The 17,137-nt window shown below is 54.8% G+C and overlaps 5 protein-coding genes across 5 annotated transcripts; 1 reads left to right on the top strand and 4 right to left on the bottom strand.

The window, feature by feature from the left end:
* Nucleotides 1–17: 17 nt before the first annotated feature.
* SMAC4_04332 (uncharacterized protein) lies at nucleotides 18–1,526 on the bottom strand. Its single transcript, XM_024655645.2, has 2 exons — nucleotides 992–1,526; nucleotides 18–904 (listed from the first exon to the last, which is right to left on the bottom strand). Exons 1-2 carry the CDS (start codon nucleotides 1,261–1,263, stop codon nucleotides 112–114), a joined length of 1,065 nt encoding a protein of 354 aa, XP_024510921.1. The 5' UTR covers nucleotides 1,264–1,526; the 3' UTR covers nucleotides 18–111.
* A 2,052-nt stretch (nucleotides 1,527–3,578) lies between these two features.
* SMAC4_04331 (uncharacterized protein) lies at nucleotides 3,579–7,663 on the top strand (the record flags this gene model as incomplete). Its single annotated transcript, XM_066090095.1, has 3 exons — nucleotides 3,579–3,912; nucleotides 3,994–7,052; nucleotides 7,118–7,663. 3 exons carry the CDS (start codon nucleotides 3,579–3,581, stop codon nucleotides 7,223–7,225), a joined length of 3,501 nt encoding a protein of 1,166 aa, XP_065945619.1. The 3' UTR covers nucleotides 7,226–7,663.
* A 280-nt stretch (nucleotides 7,664–7,943) lies between these two features.
* SMAC4_04330 (uncharacterized protein) lies at nucleotides 7,944–10,856 on the bottom strand (the record flags this gene model as incomplete). Its single annotated transcript, XM_066090094.1, has 1 exon — nucleotides 7,944–10,856. One exon carries the CDS (start codon nucleotides 10,854–10,856, stop codon nucleotides 7,944–7,946), a length of 2,913 nt encoding a protein of 970 aa, XP_065945618.1.
* A 553-nt stretch (nucleotides 10,857–11,409) lies between these two features.
* On the bottom strand, nucleotides 11,410–14,637 carry SMAC4_04329 (uncharacterized protein). The gene is made up of 4 exons (XM_066090093.1): nucleotides 14,177–14,637; nucleotides 13,612–14,121; nucleotides 12,878–13,309; nucleotides 11,410–12,840 (listed from the first exon to the last, which is right to left on the bottom strand). The coding sequence occupies exons 2-4, from the start codon at nucleotides 14,096–14,098 to the stop codon at nucleotides 12,476–12,478; spliced, it is 1,284 nt and encodes a 427-aa protein (XP_065945617.1). The 5' UTR covers nucleotides 14,099–14,121; nucleotides 14,177–14,637; the 3' UTR covers nucleotides 11,410–12,475.
* Nucleotides 14,638–15,097: 460 nt separating this feature from the next.
* Nucleotides 15,098–15,508, bottom strand: SMAC4_04328 (uncharacterized protein; the record flags this gene model as incomplete). Its single annotated transcript, XM_003350976.1, has 1 exon — nucleotides 15,098–15,508. The coding sequence occupies one exon, from the start codon at nucleotides 15,506–15,508 to the stop codon at nucleotides 15,098–15,100; it is 411 nt and encodes a 136-aa protein (XP_003351024.1).
* Between the last annotated feature and the right edge of the window lie 1,629 nt (nucleotides 15,509–17,137).

Below are 17,137 nucleotides of genomic sequence, written 5' to 3'. Positions count from 1 at the left end.
TATAAACCGGATGCTTTCTTTGTTGTTGCTTGTCCAAGCTCAGTTCATTATTTTCATGCACGCTTTGGTTGGTCTCGGCACTAAGTATTAGTCTGTACAAATGCTGTCTCATCATGTCCCCCTTCCGGCTGCTCTACTTGCAATCCTAGCAATTCCTCTAACTCCCCGGTTACCAGCAACGGTGGCCGCATGATACCCAAAGCTTTGGAGCGAGTACGCCGCAGCAGTCTGGTAATCATTCCCTACCGTCCGTACGGCGTGTATTGGATGAAAGCTGCCGACACTGGCATTGCCTGACCTCATAACGTCAAACAAGTCTATGCCGGCAGATGCTGGCGAGTAGTTGGCCCCCAGTCGCTGTTCATCATCCTGCTCTTCACCACCACGGTTATTTCCCACTAGGGGACCTCTTTCGTTCCCATCTCCATCACCGATAGCAATCTCGTCTTCCCTATTCACTCCGCGTTCTTCCGCATCCAAAGTTTGGGTTGCCTCCGGCTGGGTGCCTGGCGTCCCCGCCTGCTGTCCAGCTTGGCCGGGCCCAGGCCAGAGAGGTTGTAACGAGGGGTTCACAATCTTGCGCAGCTTCTCCCGCTCCGTATGTATTGCCAACATCAAGCACTGAACAGCCAGTATCATCGCATCAAAGAATAACAGACATAGCCTCGTGGCTGGTGGCTTCTGCCCGACAAAGTCGACGATCACGCCCCCGTGTAAATACCCGCGCGTCGCTTCGCCGGCGGTCGGTAGGGCGGAGATGATATGTGCGAGTATGCATACCAAGTTCGGCCCGAGGATGGCAAAGACATGAGGACGTTCGGCGGGTAAGAGGACGGGACCCTCTTTCGGGGTGATGAACATGAAGTGTGGGATGATGCGTACGAACAGGCGGAGAAAGGAACATCTGTAACGGAAAGAGAAATCAAGATTATCGTCAGCGATCACCGTCATGCTTTTAATGTGGCCAGGTAGATATAGGTTCTTTTCGTACTCCATATAGTATAATGTGCAGAGATAGGCAAAGAAGATCATGTCGAGGTTTCTCTGCAGGTGGCTCATGAACTGAAGCTTCTTCTTGAGGCCCGCTTTGCGCCTCTCCTGCCGTGACGTCTGGTCATCATCACCATCATCTCGACCGCTGCTGTTCAGCTCGGGCGATTGCTCGTCGATAGGATTGCGCCGGCTGCTTTCCCCATCGGAATTGTGTGGCGGGATGCGCTGCTGCTGCCGGGCCGCGAAGCTCGGCTCGGAATCATCGTTCATAGCTCGCCGTGGTGTGAGAGGGAGGGGTGTGATGGCTGGCGCATTAAAGAGCTGTGGGTATTAAAGCTTCAACAGCTGTTTAAGCCTCACATATCTGGGTGTATGGATGATTGATTTGGAGAATGTCAACAAACAGGGTATCCATCAAAGTAGAAGAAGAAGAAGAAGAAGAAGCAAGATGATGATCACAGAGAAAGCAACGAGTCGAGAATGCGCGATGCATTCGATGGGCAGCTATCATCGACGTCGCCAAGGATGCGGTGGTGCTCCCTGCCTGAGCTGTCAGTGCCAGGCTCAGCAATGAAGGGACCAGAAACAGCGAGGGGGATGGTCTGTGCTCAGTGAGCTTAGCATTTTGGTAATGCCAAGACCTGCCAGCTGGCAGACCTCTGGTCCCCACCGTCGGCCGGCTAAGCATGTGCCCCGGAAGCCGCGGGCGGGGTGAGGACGGGCCCGGCCTTGTTGCAACCGTGAACTTCAGTGGGGTTACCCTTGCTCCCATTGAGCCCGGCCTGGGCGATTTGGGAATCCTCCACGCACTGGAACAACAACGCGATGTGATGGATTTGGCCATGTGCCAACGTCTTGGGGTGACGGGCTTGACATCATGGGTGTCTCCAGAAAGGGGAATTTGGCATCAGCTTTTGGAGATGGACTCGCACTCGATGTCCAGTTTTGTTTCTGAGTCACAGCTCAGAATGGGTTGCATTTCCCCAATGAGAGGTCTTGACTTACACCAAGTGGAAGCCTCAGGAGTCCACCAACCGGCAACCACACCTCCAACTTCCATGTGCGCCGGTCACATCCATGTTCCCCCAGGGACGTGAGTGAATATGGAATAAGCTTCCGGAATAGTATGGACCCCCGAAGTACTGTGAGATCATAGGATGGGGTTGGCTTGTGAGCTAGCAAAATTGATATCAGTAGGGTTCCCGTGCTACAGCCGTCGAAATCCGCTCTGTGTGAGTCAAAGCCTTCTGTTCACCGGCGATTTACAGACAAGAATGCGCCCTAGGAGAACTTTGGCGGCTGGTTGAGGAATTAAAATCAAGAGCAGGAGTATCAGCAAGGCGCTTCAAGTTGAGTCAGCCGCAGAGTCACGTCAAAAGCGAGGGGATTCTGAGGATCGCCAACAAGTCCGGAATGGAGGCATCAAACTATCGCCGAATAGACTAGGGTGGGGCCGCAATAACTCAAACCAATCACATAACACGCGGGAATTTCCTCTCCCGCCAAAAAGTTCTCAAGCAACGGGCAATTGGCCAATGATATTTCTGTTACACCCAATTCAGCCAGTTTCACCGCCAAGGTAGTTCAACTTTTTTCGCAGGGTTTGGGTGTCGTCGAGTCAATTTTGGAGGTTGGAGCTGGAGGTCGTTGTAACCATTGACTCGGTACTAGCCGTCTCAGTGCCGTCCCGAGCCTGTGCCTGTTTAGGGGCTTGCCTGGGAGAGCGACGCAGGGCATGGCGTGCATAAGCGAACATCGGACAAAAAGCACAAGCGACTTCAGATGACACATGCAGCCTCCAGTTTATACTTGGGATGGCATTGAGATAGACAGACCTCACCCTCTCGAATGCGATGTCTTTTTGAACAGGCATAACGGTTGACGAGCGAGTCTCATGTTTGTCGCAAGATATCTACTGGACTAGTCTGGCCCGGGTGGGTGAGCTTAAATTCGGGACAAGAATGGGAATTTAGCAAAATGCGATAACCGCGCCGGGCATGATCCATGAAGCACTGCAGGCCTGAGATCTCCGCTTCCGTTGTCGGAAGCCACCCACCGAGCTGGCACGCGGCCCGTTTTGAAAATTTTCCAAAATTTTCACTTGTTCCCAGCCCGTCATGCCGCCATTGCCCGCCATTGCCCGGCAGAGCATGGTGGATATTTGGGGCCTCATCGTCGATTCTGTTTGGTGAAAGAGTCACACCCGTCCACCAACAATCCACCCTGCCGCCGGCCTTATCTCTTATCGGCCCTCCCCACAGCGGCCGGTTCTGGGAATTATTTGTCTCTCTCGTCTCTGCCGCCGGCCACCAGAACCAGTCACCGCGCTCCGTCCCTCCTTCCGTCCCACCTCTCCAGCTCCTCCTCCGCCAAAATTAAAAGCGCGAAAATCCGAAAACACGGACGGGAGACCCGAGATTGAGTCAATTGGCCAGAATCCGGGGTTTAGCAGCTTATCATTGCCCACGAAGGTTGTTTGTTGATATACAAGACATCGGGCCCCCCGCCGCTCTCACGAGGCCTTTCTTAGTCTTTTTTTTTTTTCTCCCCTTTCTACAAACACCTCCCCCCCCATATCGGACATAATGCTGTCGACCGTGCACAAGGCTGGCCGAGCTCCTGCTCTCCTCCGCCATGGTCGGCGGGTCCCCGTCCAGGCGTCCCAGCTGAGGGCTTTCACCTCCGGCGCCCAGAACACCTCCATCTTCCAGACACAGGCCAACGCCGCCCAGAGGCTGTCCTCCCAGAAGAGGTGGCTCTCTGCCTCCGCGGCTACTGCCTCCCAGCCCGCCCCCGATGCGAAGGCTTACATCCAGAGCGGCGTTATCAAGCCCCGCGACCATGTTGATGTCAAGAAGGTGCTTGTTATCGGCTCCGGTGGTCTTGCCATTGGCCAGGCCGGCGAGTTCGATTACTCGGGTATGTTCACTCGCTACACGATTAAACAAACAAACAAACAAATAGACAGCCCGAGGTACTGACCATACTCTACCCATCCAGGTTCTCAGGCGCTCAAGGCCCTCAAGGAGGCCGGTGTTGCTTCCGTGCTGATCAACCCCAACATCGCTACCATCCAGACCAACCACTCCCTCGCCGACGAGGTCTACTACCTCCCCGTCACCCCCGAGTACGTCGAGTACGTCATCCAGAGGGAGAAGCCCGATGGTATCTTCCTGTCCTTCGGTGGTCAGACCGCCCTCAATTTGGGTGTCCAGATGCAGAAGCTCGGCCTCTTCGAGAAGTACGGTGTCAAGGTTCTCGGTACCAGTGTCAGGACATTGGAGCTTTCTGAGGACAGAGATCTCTTCGCCAAGGCCCTTGAGGAGATCAACATCCCCATCGCCAAGTCCATCGCCGTGAACACCGTCGATGAGGCCCTCGATGCTGCCAACAAGATTGGCTACCCCATCATTGTCCGTGCTGCCTACGCCCTTGGTGGTCTCGGTTCCGGTTTCGCCAACAACGAGGAGGAGCTCCGCAACATGGCTGCTCGCTCTCTCACACTCTCCCCCCAGATCTTGGTCGAGAAGTCCCTCAAGGGCTGGAAGGAGGTCGAGTACGAGGTCGTCCGTGATGCCAACAACAACTGCATTACTGTCTGCAACATGGAGAACTTCGACCCCCTCGGTATCCACACTGGTGACTCTATCGTCGTTGCTCCTTCCCAGACCCTCAGCGACGAGGAGTACCACATGCTCCGTTCCGCTGCCATCAAGATCGTCCGTCACTTGGGCGTCGTTGGTGAATGCAACGTCCAGTACGCCCTTCAGCCCGATGGCCTTGACTACCGTGTCATTGAGGTCAACGCTCGTCTTTCCCGCTCTTCTGCCCTCGCCTCCAAGGCTACCGGCTACCCTCTGGCCTACACTGCCGCCAAGATCGGTCTCGGCCACTCCCTTCCTGAGCTCCCCAACGCTGTCACCAAGACCACCACCGCCAACTTCGAACCTTCGCTTGACTACATCGTCACCAAGATTCCCAGATGGGATCTGTCTAAGTTCCAGCACGTCAAGCGCGACATTGGCTCTGCCATGAAGTCGGTTGGTGAGGTTATGGCCATCGGTCGTACCTTTGAGGAGTCTTTCCAGAAGGCTATCCGCCAGGTTGACCCCCGCTTTGTCGGGTTCCAGGGCGACAAGTTCGAGGATCTCGACTTTGAGCTCCAGAACCCTACCGACCGCCGCTGGTTGGCTGTTGGCCAGGCCATGATCCACGAGAACTACTCTGTTGACAAGGTCCATGAGCTTACCAAGATCGACAAGTGGTTCCTCTACAAGCTCCAGAACATTGTTGACTGCCAGAAGGAGATGCAGCAGCTTGGCAGCCTCGAGGCCCTCAAGAAGGAGCACATCCTCAAGGCCAAGAAGCTCGGTTTCTCCGACAAGCAGATCGCCATGGCTGTTAACAGCACTGAGGACCTTGTCCGCGCTGCTAGAAAGGAGTTCGGCATCAGGCCCTGGGTCAAGAAGATTGATACTCTGGCCGCTGAGTTCCCCGCTGACACCAACTACCTCTACACCACCTACAACGCCTCTACCCACGACGTCACATTCGAGGATAAGGGTACCGTCATTCTCGGCAGCGGCGTCTACCGTATCGGTTCCTCGGTCGAGTTCGATTGGTGCGCTGTCAGCGCCACTCAGGCCCTCAGGGCCATGGGCGAGAAGACCGTCATGATCAACTACAACCCCGAGACCTACTCTACCGATTTCGATACCGCCGATAAGCTCTACTTCGAGGAGCTTAGCTACGAGCGTGTCATGGATATCTATGAGCTCGAGAGCGCCTCTGGTGTTGTCGTCTCTGTCGGTGGTCAGCTCCCCCAGAACATTGCCCTCCGTCTCCAGGAGACTGGCAAGGCCCGCGTTCTCGGCACTGATCCCCGCGATATCGACCGTGCTGAGGACAGACAGAAGTTCTCTGAGATCCTCGATAGCATTGGTGTCGATCAGCCCGCCTGGAAGGAGCTCACCTCCGTTGAGGCTGCTGAGAAGTTCGCTGAGGAGGTTGGCTACCCTGTCCTTGTTCGTCCCTCGTACGTCCTGTCCGGTGCTGCCATGACCGTCATCCGCAGCAAGGAGGACCTCAAGGACAAGCTTGAGGCTGCCGCCAACGTTTCCCCCGAGCACCCCGTTGTTATCACCAAGTTCATCGAGGGCGCCCAGGAGATTGATGTTGATGGTGTTGCCTCCGAGGGTAACCTCATCCTCCACGCTGTCTCTGAGCACGTTGAGCAGGCTGGTGTCCACTCCGGTGATGCCACCCTCGTCCTCCCTCCCGCCAGCCTTGACCAGACCACCATGGACCGCGTCAAGGAGATCGCCCAGAAGGTCGCCAAGGCCTGGAGGATCACTGGTCCCTTCAACATGCAGATCATCAAGGCTGATGATCCCGAGGGTGGCCTCCCGGCCCTCAAGGTCATTGAGTGCAACCTCCGTGCCTCTCGTTCGTTCCCCTTCGTCTCCAAGGTCCTCGGCGTCAACTTCATCGATGCTGCTACCAAGGCCCTTGTCGGCAAGAACGTCCCTGAGCCCACTGATCTCATGGCTGTCAAGCGTGACTACCTCGCTACCAAGGTTCCCCAGTTCTCCTGGACCCGTCTTGCCGGTGCCGACCCCTTCCTCGGCGTCGAGATGGCCTCTACTGGTGAGATGGCCTGCTTCGGTAAGGATCTCGTTGATGCCTACTGGGCCTCTCTCCAGTCCGCCATGAACTTCCGCGTTCCTGAGCCCGGTGAGGGTCTCCTCTTCGGTGGTGAGCTCAACAAGAGCTGGTTGACCACCATCGTCGACTACCTTAGCCCGCTCGGCTACAAGCTCTACGCCGCCGACAACGAGGTCAAGCAGTTCCTCGAGTCCTCTGCCAAGAACAAGATCGACGTTGAGGTCATTGAGTTCCCCACCGATGACAAGCGTGCCCTTCGTGAGGTCTTCGCCAAGAACAACATCCGTGGTGTCTTCAACCTTGCCCAGGCCCGTGGCAAGACCATCTTCGACGTTGACTACGTCATGCGTCGTAACGCCGTCGACTTCGGCGTTCCTCTCTTCATGGAGCCCCAGGTAAGCCTCACTACTGACCCTTCGTTTCCTGGCGACTGAAGCTAACGTTTCCCTTCTCTCTTTAGACCGCTATGCTTTTCGCCCAGTGCATGGCCGAGAAGCTGCCCCGCCCCGAGGGTATCCCCTCTGAGGTCCGCAGGTGGTCCGAGTTCATTGGCGGCAAGCCTTTGTAAATGACATGATACCATTCTGTTTGATTGTTTTTCTTTTTAAGTTTTTTGAAGACGTGTTCAAAAAAGAAAAATCACGCATGGGGGGTGTCAAAAGTCATTTTCAACAACTCATAAAAAGGGCGTTTGGTTGTGGAAGGGTTTTGGATCTCCATGTGGATGTCTCTATAAGCGGGAAGGAACCGGTGTTAGTTCTTGTTTGTTCATTTGCTTGGAACATTTTTCTTTCTTCTTTGCTGTTTAGATGTTGTTGATATGTCAGCACGGGACGAAATTTTCATCCTATCTAATCATTCAATCTTCTACGGTGTCATACCCATATGTTGTAGCTTTCTTTCTCTTCTTTTCAAGGCACATACCCCACTCTTCATCATCATCACAACTCTTGGGACATATGTCGGTGATGTATGTATGGTGTGTGTTTTGAATAGAGAAAGATATGTGAACGTATTGCTGTATGGTACCTGATGTGTTCAGCGAGATGATGACATTGAATTTGGTGCCGTCAGTACTTTTTCTTCGGGCCCTGCCTGGCGAGTTGTCATTTTGAGGAGAAAAGTGAACACAACGAGGTTGACCCTTGGTACGATATACCCACGCCTACGTTCAAGAAAACTAAAACAAGCACCAAGTTTCACCCATACAAGTGCGTGCCTATGTAGTACTCTAATCATACTGCTTTTCCCGTTCTGTTTTGCTCCAAGTCATCTTCACCCCGTACTCATTCAAACACACTCTGATAGATAGTCACAGAAGCAAGCTTATCCCCATTTCCGCTCCAGAGCGACGCGCACGGCACGACAGGTACATGTACACCACCGTCAGGCCCGGCGGAGGAGTATACCCCAGTATCCACGTAACGTACCGACACTGACGGGTTCCCCTTCTCTGCCTCTCCTTGTTCTGAACTCATCAACCGACGAGCGGCCAACCGCGCAATTTCATCGAGTCCCTTGAACGGAGCCGAAGATGACGATGACGTTGTCGTGTGTCTCTCGACCAGCATAGTCTGGAGAATAGCAGGTCCCGTCGTAGCTTTTTTGGATCCATCAACGTTGTCCTCCTCGTCGTCACTATCATCTTCATATGAAGAAGAAGTAGAAGTAGAAGAAGTGGAAGCCGGAGAGCGAATAACAGTCTGATGGACCTCCACCACCACTCTCCTCCCCTCATCGTCATTATCACCACCATCACCATCACCACCACCATCACCATCCACCAGGAAACTTTCCAAAACTTCCACATTTTTGGAGCTGGCCTTGGCAATCCCCAAATGCGCGTGCCACTCCACGCCCGCGGAGCGGGGGAGTTCAGAAACCTGCGCGGCGAAAAAAGGCGGGATTACCCCCTTCTTCTTTTTGTTGGTTTTGTTGGTCGTGGTCTTGTTCGATAAAATACTCCAATCAGGCAGCTTGGGTTCCCCAGAGGAAGAAGACGCTTGTCCTGAAGAGTTGCTGACGGCAAAGGATTTGTATAAGGGGTTGAACTTTCTGTCCCAGAGATCAGGGCCGCCTGCGTCGGAGTCTTCATCCTCTGAATCCGATTCTCCATCTGAGTCGGAGTTGGAGTTATCGCCGTCGGATGAGACTTTGGCAAACCGCCACTGATGGGCAGATTGCCAGGTTTTGTAAGCCAGTCTGGCTTTTTCGCTCATTAGCATTGAAGCAGAGTCTGAGGAGGAGGTGGTGGAAGGGTCGGCAGGGAAATAAGCCACGGCGCTAGTCCACCACTGCACACCCACTTCGACGCCGATGCGCCAGAGGTGTTGAAGGGAGAGGGCGAGTTGGGTGTTTAGCGCCTGTCTCTGCTGCTGCGACTCCACGTCTGAAGAGGACGGCAGGGCCGAGGGAGGCAAGGTCATGGTGGCGGGTACCAAGGGGATTTGGCCCGCGATGGAGACTAATTTTGGACCGTCATCATTGTTATAAGAGGAGGAGGAGGCCTGTGAAGAAGATGAGAGACTGGCGAGAGGAATCGAAATGGCTTGGCTGTAAGGGCCGATGTTGGCGGGAGCCCAGTATGAGCGGGATTGCACGTGGAGACCTTGACGCCGTTGGTCGGGCTTGGAGGACTTGTTGGTGAAGCCGGTGTGGACGGTGAGGTAGATGGCGATGTTGATGTTGATGTTGCTGTCATTGCCGCCGGCAAGGGCAGATAGGGAGTCACCGCAGGCGACGCAGACTCTGGATGGAGGGTTAGGTGCGTCAAAGAGGGCGCCGTAGATGGTGTTGACGGCGGGGAAGTCGGCCATGTTTCGCAAGAGGATGGTGGAGGTGAGTATGGCGAATGGAGGCAGGTTGAGCTGCTGGAGTTGTTGGCGGATTTGGGAAACTAGTGAGTAGGTTTCTGTCTCGATTGTGCGGCTGTTACCGGCAGAGGAAGGAGGGTTGACGAAGAAACACCATTTTTGGAGTTTGCTGTCCTTGAGACTCTGAGGCAGTCCTAGCAAAGACGTACCCTCTTGCTTCGACAAGCCTTGCTTGGGATCCAAGCTGAGGAGAGCGAGAAGCTTCTCAGCTTCTTCCTCGCCAGCACTCTTGTTCAAACCCTCCAACACCCTCACAAACCTAGCATCCAGCAAATCCGGGATCCTGACCTCAACAGCCTCATTCTTCTCATCAGTGACATCCTTCTCCTCCAACCTCGCACCTCCAAAACTCAACCAAGCACACCCTCCTCCCTCCCTCACAATCCGTCTATCCTTCTCCTCCACCACAATCCTCTTCCGAAATAGCGTTCCTGGTCCATCCAACACCAACGTCTCAAACTCCCCCCCCTCACCAATCACCGCCCCCTTCTCCGACGCCGTGCCAAACCTTCGCATGCTCCTCGTGATCCTCGCCTTGCCCATCGGGTCCGCGACGTTAGTCCAGAGGAACGAGTCATCCAGCCCGCCGCTGGCGACCTTGATAATGCGCGCCTCCATGCCTGCGACAGCCATGTCATCTAGCAGCTGCGCGTCCGCATCCATAGAATGAGACGGGACGGGCAAAAAGGGGAACTTCCACAAGAACGCCAAAGGCGTCAAGCCCAAGCGCGTAGCTACCGACTCGACGCGGGTGCGCTGGTAGGTGCTGAGGATGGCGCCGGCGCAGATGGCGTTTGCTTCGGGGTGGGCGCGCTTGATGGCGAGGAGGAGGGGGATCATGGATTCTGTTTCATCATCGCCCTTCCCTTTTGCCTTTGCTTCTTCTGTGTTGTCATTGTTCTCGACTTTGACGGCAGCCTCAGATCCTCCTGATCCTCCTGGTCCGATCTTTGATACTGATACCCCTGAAAAATGCGAGTAATCCTTCCCCTGCGTAGCTCCCCCGATAATGGGCTGACGGTACAGCGGGATGCCTGTGGCCTCGGCGTACAGGGGGATTACTTGGTGGCCGACGGTTTGGTACATGAAGCTGTTCAGATCCTCCTCTTCTTCCGCCGTCCCTTCTTCTTCATCATTCGGTTCCAGTTCTCCATGTTGGTTTGTTTCTGGTGGGTGTAGATTTGCCAGTGCTACCACGCGATGGCCGTGGGCGAGACAGTGGAGGAGGGAGAAGAAACTGTCTTTGCCGCCGGAGATGAGGGCGATGACGTTCAGCCCTTCTCCTCCTTGAGCTGGAGGGGAAGGAGCAGCAGCAGGATTGGCCATCATGGGCAGAGATTTGACGACAAATCTGACTCCGCGGGTGCCCCTTCTTCTCGTGATCTTTCCGTCCAGTGCTCGGATATCACCAGGTGAGGTGACGACAGCCCAAGACCCTGGAATGTGCGACTTTGGAGGGTATCGTGGCTCTACTATAGGCCCCACCAATACAGATGACACTACGGCTAGTTAGCACTGTGACTGAGCACGGGGTAGAGACATGCTCACCTGGAGTGACTGTCAATAATGTTTTGATAAATTGTTGTCCATCGTCTGGTCAACTATCAAAAATTCACACGCTGCAACTCCAGTGGGGATAACACTCGCGCAGCGTTGCGCTAGCAAGATACTTACTGAAACCGGAATTTTGGCGTATCGAGGACAACCTGATAAGTACAGCATTAACAGCGGGCATTTCCCCTACCTACCTCTACAGGTCATGCTGAGCGCACTAACGAGCTCGACACAAGAACCTTTAAAACGTGAAGACCAGCAAAATATTGTTCAATCTGCGAGATTCAGATTCACCAAGAATGCAAGAGGAAGCAAAAGTTATTTCAATGTGCATTTTGTATGCCTTTATTCTTTTCCCAGACCGCCTGGCCCGAGTCTTTGATGCTAAGCTAACGACGATATCCTGCAAACCGAGGATGCCATGAGTATGATGTGGAGGAGGGAGACAACAGCCTTTTTGTTGAGAGAAGAAGAAGAAGAAGAAAAGTATGAAGAAAAGTGTTGCGATAGACGGCTGAGCCAGCTGCCCCGTCCACCGAACGATTAAAAATGTCTGAAAACATCGGAAGTTGTAACAAAAATAATAAGGAGTATTGACTCCAAAAAACAACTTGCTGTGTGCGCCTTGAGACAGAGAGACTGCTGTTCTCCTCCAATCCACCAAAACCCAAAATGACCGGGGGAATCTTGCAATACCTATAAACGCCCTTTTATAATCCAACCTTTTCCAAAGGTGTGGTGAATGGGCGTCCGATATTGCGCATCCATCGTTCGTAACAAACATCGAGGAGTATTCCCTCTCTCTCTCTATAATTCTTTTGATCCTTAAAAGCGCCTGTGGTTGGGGGTATTTCGGCCAATGAATCTCGTAATGGTTCATGACTAACATCAATAAGGACGGCTCCGTTCCACTGCGAAGACCGTCATTAATGGGGAAGAGTGTGCGAAGAAGTGAACAAGCGGGGTTTAGATTAGCGCAGTGAAGGCTATTCACTCGCCTCTCCTCCGCTTCTTCTTGTTGGACTCGCCGTCATCCGAAGAGTCGCTGCCGCTGCCAGGAACCTCGGAGGCAACCTGGAAGAGAACCTTGCCAAAAGTGTGGCAGTCCTCGCTGGTAAGGGCGGGACCCATCATCGGATGATGGATGAAACCGGGGTGGTGCATGCCCATGAGCTCGGGATCGTTGATCAAGTCCATGACAAGCGAGCCAGAGCCGTGCGTACGGGCATGCTGGGACAAGTTGTCGGAGCGAGAGAACTTCTTACCGCACTCGTTGCACTCGAAAGGCTTATCGTGAGTATGCAGAGAACGGTGGTGGCGCTTGAGGTGCTCCTGGCGGCGGAAACGACGGTTGCAGATGTCGCACTTGAAGGTCTTGGAAGGGTCTTCGGTCAAGGACTGCTTGCGGCCGCGGCGGTTGGTAGGCACGGGGAGGGGCGTCGACGCCTGCTCACCGGCCTCGACCGAGGATTCGGTGGTCGCGTTGGACGTGTTGTTGCTCTCAGGCTCGGCGCTGGCAGCCTGCTGGGCGTGCTCGCCGGCCTGGGTCTGCTTCTCGGCGCTGGCGGTCTGGTTGTCGGCAGCGACGTCCATGGTGGGCTTGCGTGCGTGCCTTGCCCTCTTGCTGGGGCGGGACTCGTTGTCAGAGCAGCAGTCGTCCTCAACAGACTCGACGTCGTGCATGTCCTCAAGCTCGTCGCAGAAGAGGCTGGACTGGTCAAGCGAGGCAGCGCCGGAGCTGGAGCGCGAGCGGCTGCTGATGCTGGGGGAGCTCTCAACCAGGGAGCAAGCACCGCTGGTGAAGGGAGACTCGTCCTCCGAGTCGATGTCGGTCAAGACGGAGAGGATGTCAAAGACAGGGAGGCCAGCAGTGAGCTGGGGGTTGAACGAGTAGTCGAAGGGGGTAGCGAGTCTCTGCGGGGCAATGCCTTGGGAGAAGTAGTCGCGGTCCTCCTCGTCGGGCGAGTAGATGGTGGGGAAGTACTCGGGAGCAAGGGTGGAATTGACAGTGCCGACGGTAAGCTCGCGGGGATCGCAGACGCCGTCGACGGGAACCGGGAAGATGGAGGCCGGCTGGACGAGCGGCGATGCGGCAGGCGAGAGCAAGGTGCTGTAGGTGGGAGTGGGAGTAAGGAGGCCGCTGGCCGTGGTGTTTGGCGTGTTAAGGTTCAGGTCATTGGAGGGGAGCATGGGAACCTGGATGCGGGCCTGGTCGGGAAGGTACACTAAAAATTTGGGGTTCCTGGTCAGCTCAGCCCCCGAAAATTGCTTGGACCAGCAGTTGCGCAATCCGAGTCGTCCGCCGCGGTCGTGCCTGCTGCAGCGGCCTCCACATCCCGCTTCCTCTTGAAACACGTTATCAGGCCCGGCATTTTTAGTTGCAGCCAACATTTCATTCATCCCGTCACCGCTTTCCACCCCGACCCACCGGAGCCCAGCTTGCAACTTCCCAGTTCGCTTCCTTCTCTTTCCAATTGTGCTGCACAGACTCAAATAGAAGCGCAAAAAAATGGAGACAAATACATACCAGGCGTAAGAGGAGGAGAGTAGGGCTTCATTTCGTGACCAGCAGGCTTGACCTCGAAGCCGTCCATTCCCGACACCATTGGGTTGCACGGAGTCTGGAGCAGGTCACAGCTGCGTGGGCTGCTGGCGGCACTGTTGGAACGCGTCAGAGGAGGGCTAGGCGGCATGCCGCAATAATCGCCCATCTCGGTTTGCAGCTTGATGGCGGGTCTGGCGTGAATGGGCTGGGGAGAAGCCATTGGCGTGAGCACCTGAGGAATAGGCATGCTAGTGATGGCATCGAGGTTGAGGAACGGCTTGTGCTGCATTGGTGACTGGAGGCAGCCCGAGTTGCGTCTGGAGTAGATGGGCGTCGAGGGCACCGGGGGCACAACGGGGAGCATGTTCATCTGGTAGGGGAAAGGGTTGAAGATGTGCTGCCGTTGTTGCCTCTCGGGGCTGGCGTCTGACTCGTAGAAGATGAAGGGCTGGGCCATGATGTCTTCCATCTTGACTGTTTTATTATAGTGTGCTGTTCCTGCCGTTAGCTTCTTGTTCCTTCCAAGTTGTTAAGCGCTGGTACCAACCAGGTAAGAGGTAGTAGCTTTTGTAACTGAGGCGGTCGATGGATGCCTTTGACGTTTGGGTTTTTATATATTAAAGTAGTTGAATATGTATGTATATATAGATGTCGCGTCGTCTTGTTGCTATTGCTTCGTGCCGTCAAGGGCTAATGATGGTGTTGACTGATTTCCTCCGGGAAAAAGACAGGCTGGCAGTCTAGATTAATAGGTCGTTGTACATAAACCGGATCGAGAGCTTGAATTGTCGTCGAGCTGGTGCCAATGGTGAAGTGATTGACTGAGACCAAGTGGTGATGTAAATATGAGATGGAAACGAAGGAGTGTTATCCAAAATATCGAAATCCAAAAAGAGGGCAGAGACCGATAAGTAAAGGAATAAATACACCACACGTCCAAGAACAAGATATGCCGATCTCGAGAGTAGGAAGAGGAAGCGTGGAGACGGGGACCCTGGGAGGATAAGTAAGTCCCACCGAGATCAGCGGGCAAAAGACGATGCAACGGCGCTGGACAGGAACCGGCTTCGACTGGTGAGACTGGGCAAGCCGGGATGGTCGACACCGCACCCCAGGACAACCAGGGCCCAGCACACCACCCGGGATGTACTGTCCGGGTACGGTCTATGCGCACTTTTGGCTGGGAGGTGTACATGTGGGTGCGTACCAGAGGGCCATGTACCTACGTACACTCGACACTAGTCGGAATGCATACTGGCTGGCCTCGCTTGGAGGTGACAGGCACCTTGGACTGGACAGACTGGGAAGTTCAGGAACCCACCGTGCCCACCCGACCCATGTCCTCATGTCTGGGGGTGAGAGGTGGACGGTGGACGGCAACATGAGAGACGACTGGTGGGTGTGGGTGGACTCTAGCTTGTCTGGATGAGAGGAAAGGCACAGCCGCCAGTCCACTTCTGGTACTATTCTAATTCTGGACTCGAGCAAGCAGCAGCACCACCTCCAGCGGCCTGAGTAAGGGTACCACAGAGCGAACCACAACACGGGTACCTCGACCCAAGCTTCCCAGTGGACCGTGAACAGCGATCTTGCAGGCCCGAGTGCTCTCTAGTGTCGCCGACGACATTGAGCGGCCCCAGTGAAAGCCAGCAGCTCGCTGTGGTGCTCGCACACTCCGAACCACCACCACACCACCTGCGCCGGTCACCTCACCTCCAGTCCGGGTGCTGAGGGCCTGGTTCGCTGTGTTGACTGCTCCGGTTGTCTCGGAGTGAGGACCGAGGTTGAGCAACGAGAAGGCACGGAGGCCGTAGAGCCCGTTGAGAGGCTCGGCTCCCATCCAGTACGTGCGTGCTTTTCTTGCTGTGGTTGCCATCATGGCTCCGATGTTTACAACGATTGTGTCGCTCCAGTTTCACCAGGCTCTGGGTTCCCGTCCTCATCCGGGCAACTGGGAGCGAAGCGTACACAATGAGTTCAGATGAGCACCCACCCAAGTTCGTCCGATTCTCAGCGAACCGTGAGCATCCGCACTGTGTTTAATACGGTGATTGTGCGTCTGGCTGTCTGGCCGAGAATTGGTCCAGACGGAGCTGGGATTGGCCATGACACAGGTCTACAGGGCCTTATAGGTTAGCATGGTACCTCCAAGCAGAGCAAATAGGGTCCAAGCCAACGGCAGACGGGAGTATTCCGGTAACTGGGGGGTTGTTGTGGCAAGACGAGACCCGGGGTGCGAGCATCTTCACAGTCTGGACAGTGAGCTTCACGATGCCTGCAGAAGTGTAGCTTGGTGGAGCAGCTAGGAATTACTGTGTGGTAGCAGAGAGCTGCAGAGCTGTACAGGTAGGTCAAGGCTCCTCTTGATTCTGCGGTCAAGCCCAAGAGAAGGACACTCGACAACGCTCACGCAACGGGCTTCTGATGGATCACGCTCATCCCACGCCGAATAAGTTGTCGCCGTCCACCACTTCTGTCTAGAAGGCCCAAGGGCTTGGGAACATGGCCTGTACTGTGTAGATTACCGAAATTTGAGCCTGAATGATCCCGGCCGGAGCCATACATGGGTCGTATTGTCGGTAACAGAGCTCTGGAGTAAAATGGGCGAGAAGGGAAATGGGCTGCTAGGTTAATGGGTCCATACGGATCCCAAGGCCAGAGCCGGGGAGCCAGGCAAAGATACCTACTGCTAGCACCAGGGCCTGCGAGACAACTCCCACCTGTCCCCGCCACTGCTTCAGCGAAATGATGGACGCGGGCAAAAGGCGGGCCAGCAAGGAAGCAGCGACGACGACACAGAGATGCGGTGGTGTCGCCGTGTGTCGGATGGTGTGGATGAGGTGGGGTGAGGTGGGATAATTGAGGTTGATTGGGTTGATGACCTCTAGACCAATGAAGCCGTAGTGTAATGTACCATGCCCTATACTCTACGACTTTTTGATACGCAGTAGCTGAAACTCAAGCAAGTGTTTTGTTTGGTGCATGGTCACTGAGCAGCTGCCGCGCTAAAATGGCTGCCTCTGACAGATGTGTTGAATCAAGTGATAGCTACGTGAAGACTTTTCAGAGATGATTGTGGCAGAGTGACAAGTACACAAAAGAAAGAATGACGGTGCTGCTGCTCCGCCGTCGGATCTCCCGTTCATTTGGCTTCGCTTGAAAGCAAATCGGGTCGGCGTGCCTGAAATATGATGTGTGGATTCCCGCAAAATGGACCCTCAGCTGCGACCCGGTTCCGTCCCCGTAGCTGCCCGGTCTGTTATATTTGAGCGGGGTCTGCCTTCCGGCCACGCATCAACCATCCGTCATCACTCATCAGAAGAAGCAAACCCAAACTCGAGACATACGCTCTTGCACCTTTTTGAGGTTCAATTGAAATTTAAAAATCGCCTCATGCTGCAACCACGACGACCCTGATGCTCGCGCGCGGGGCAGTGATAATGCACGTCTCAGCGCTAAGGTGTGTGCGATTGGCAGCCAAACAGAGACTGTCCCCCGCGGCCGCCGT

Source organism: Sordaria macrospora, chromosome 1 (genome assembly GCF_033870435.1).
Source record: "Sordaria macrospora chromosome 1, complete sequence".
In the NCBI taxonomy this organism is placed as follows: domain Eukaryota; kingdom Fungi; phylum Ascomycota; class Sordariomycetes; order Sordariales; family Sordariaceae; genus Sordaria; species Sordaria macrospora.
This window is presented reverse-complemented; position numbering and strand designations above follow the sequence as displayed.

Coding starts and splice junctions, on each gene's coding strand:
- SMAC4_04332 (XM_024655645.2), bottom strand. CDS start 1,263: ATGAACGATGATTCCGAGCCGAGCTTCGCGGCCCGGCAGCAGCAGCGC. Junction 905..991: donor TGCACATTATACTATATGGA/GTACGAAAAGAA, acceptor TTTCCGTTACAG/ATGTTCCTTTCTCCGCCTGT.
- SMAC4_04329 (XM_066090093.1), bottom strand. CDS start 14,098: ATGGAAGACATCATGGCCCAGCCCTTCATCTTCTACGAGTCAGACGCC. Junction 13,310..13,611: donor CTCTCCTCCTCTTACGCCTG/GTATGTATTTGT, acceptor CCAAATTTTTAG/TGTACCTTCCCGACCAGGCC. Junction 12,841..12,877: donor CGAGTCTCCCTTCACCAGCG/GTGCTTGCTCCC, acceptor CCCCAGCATCAG/CAGCCGCTCGCGCTCCAGCT.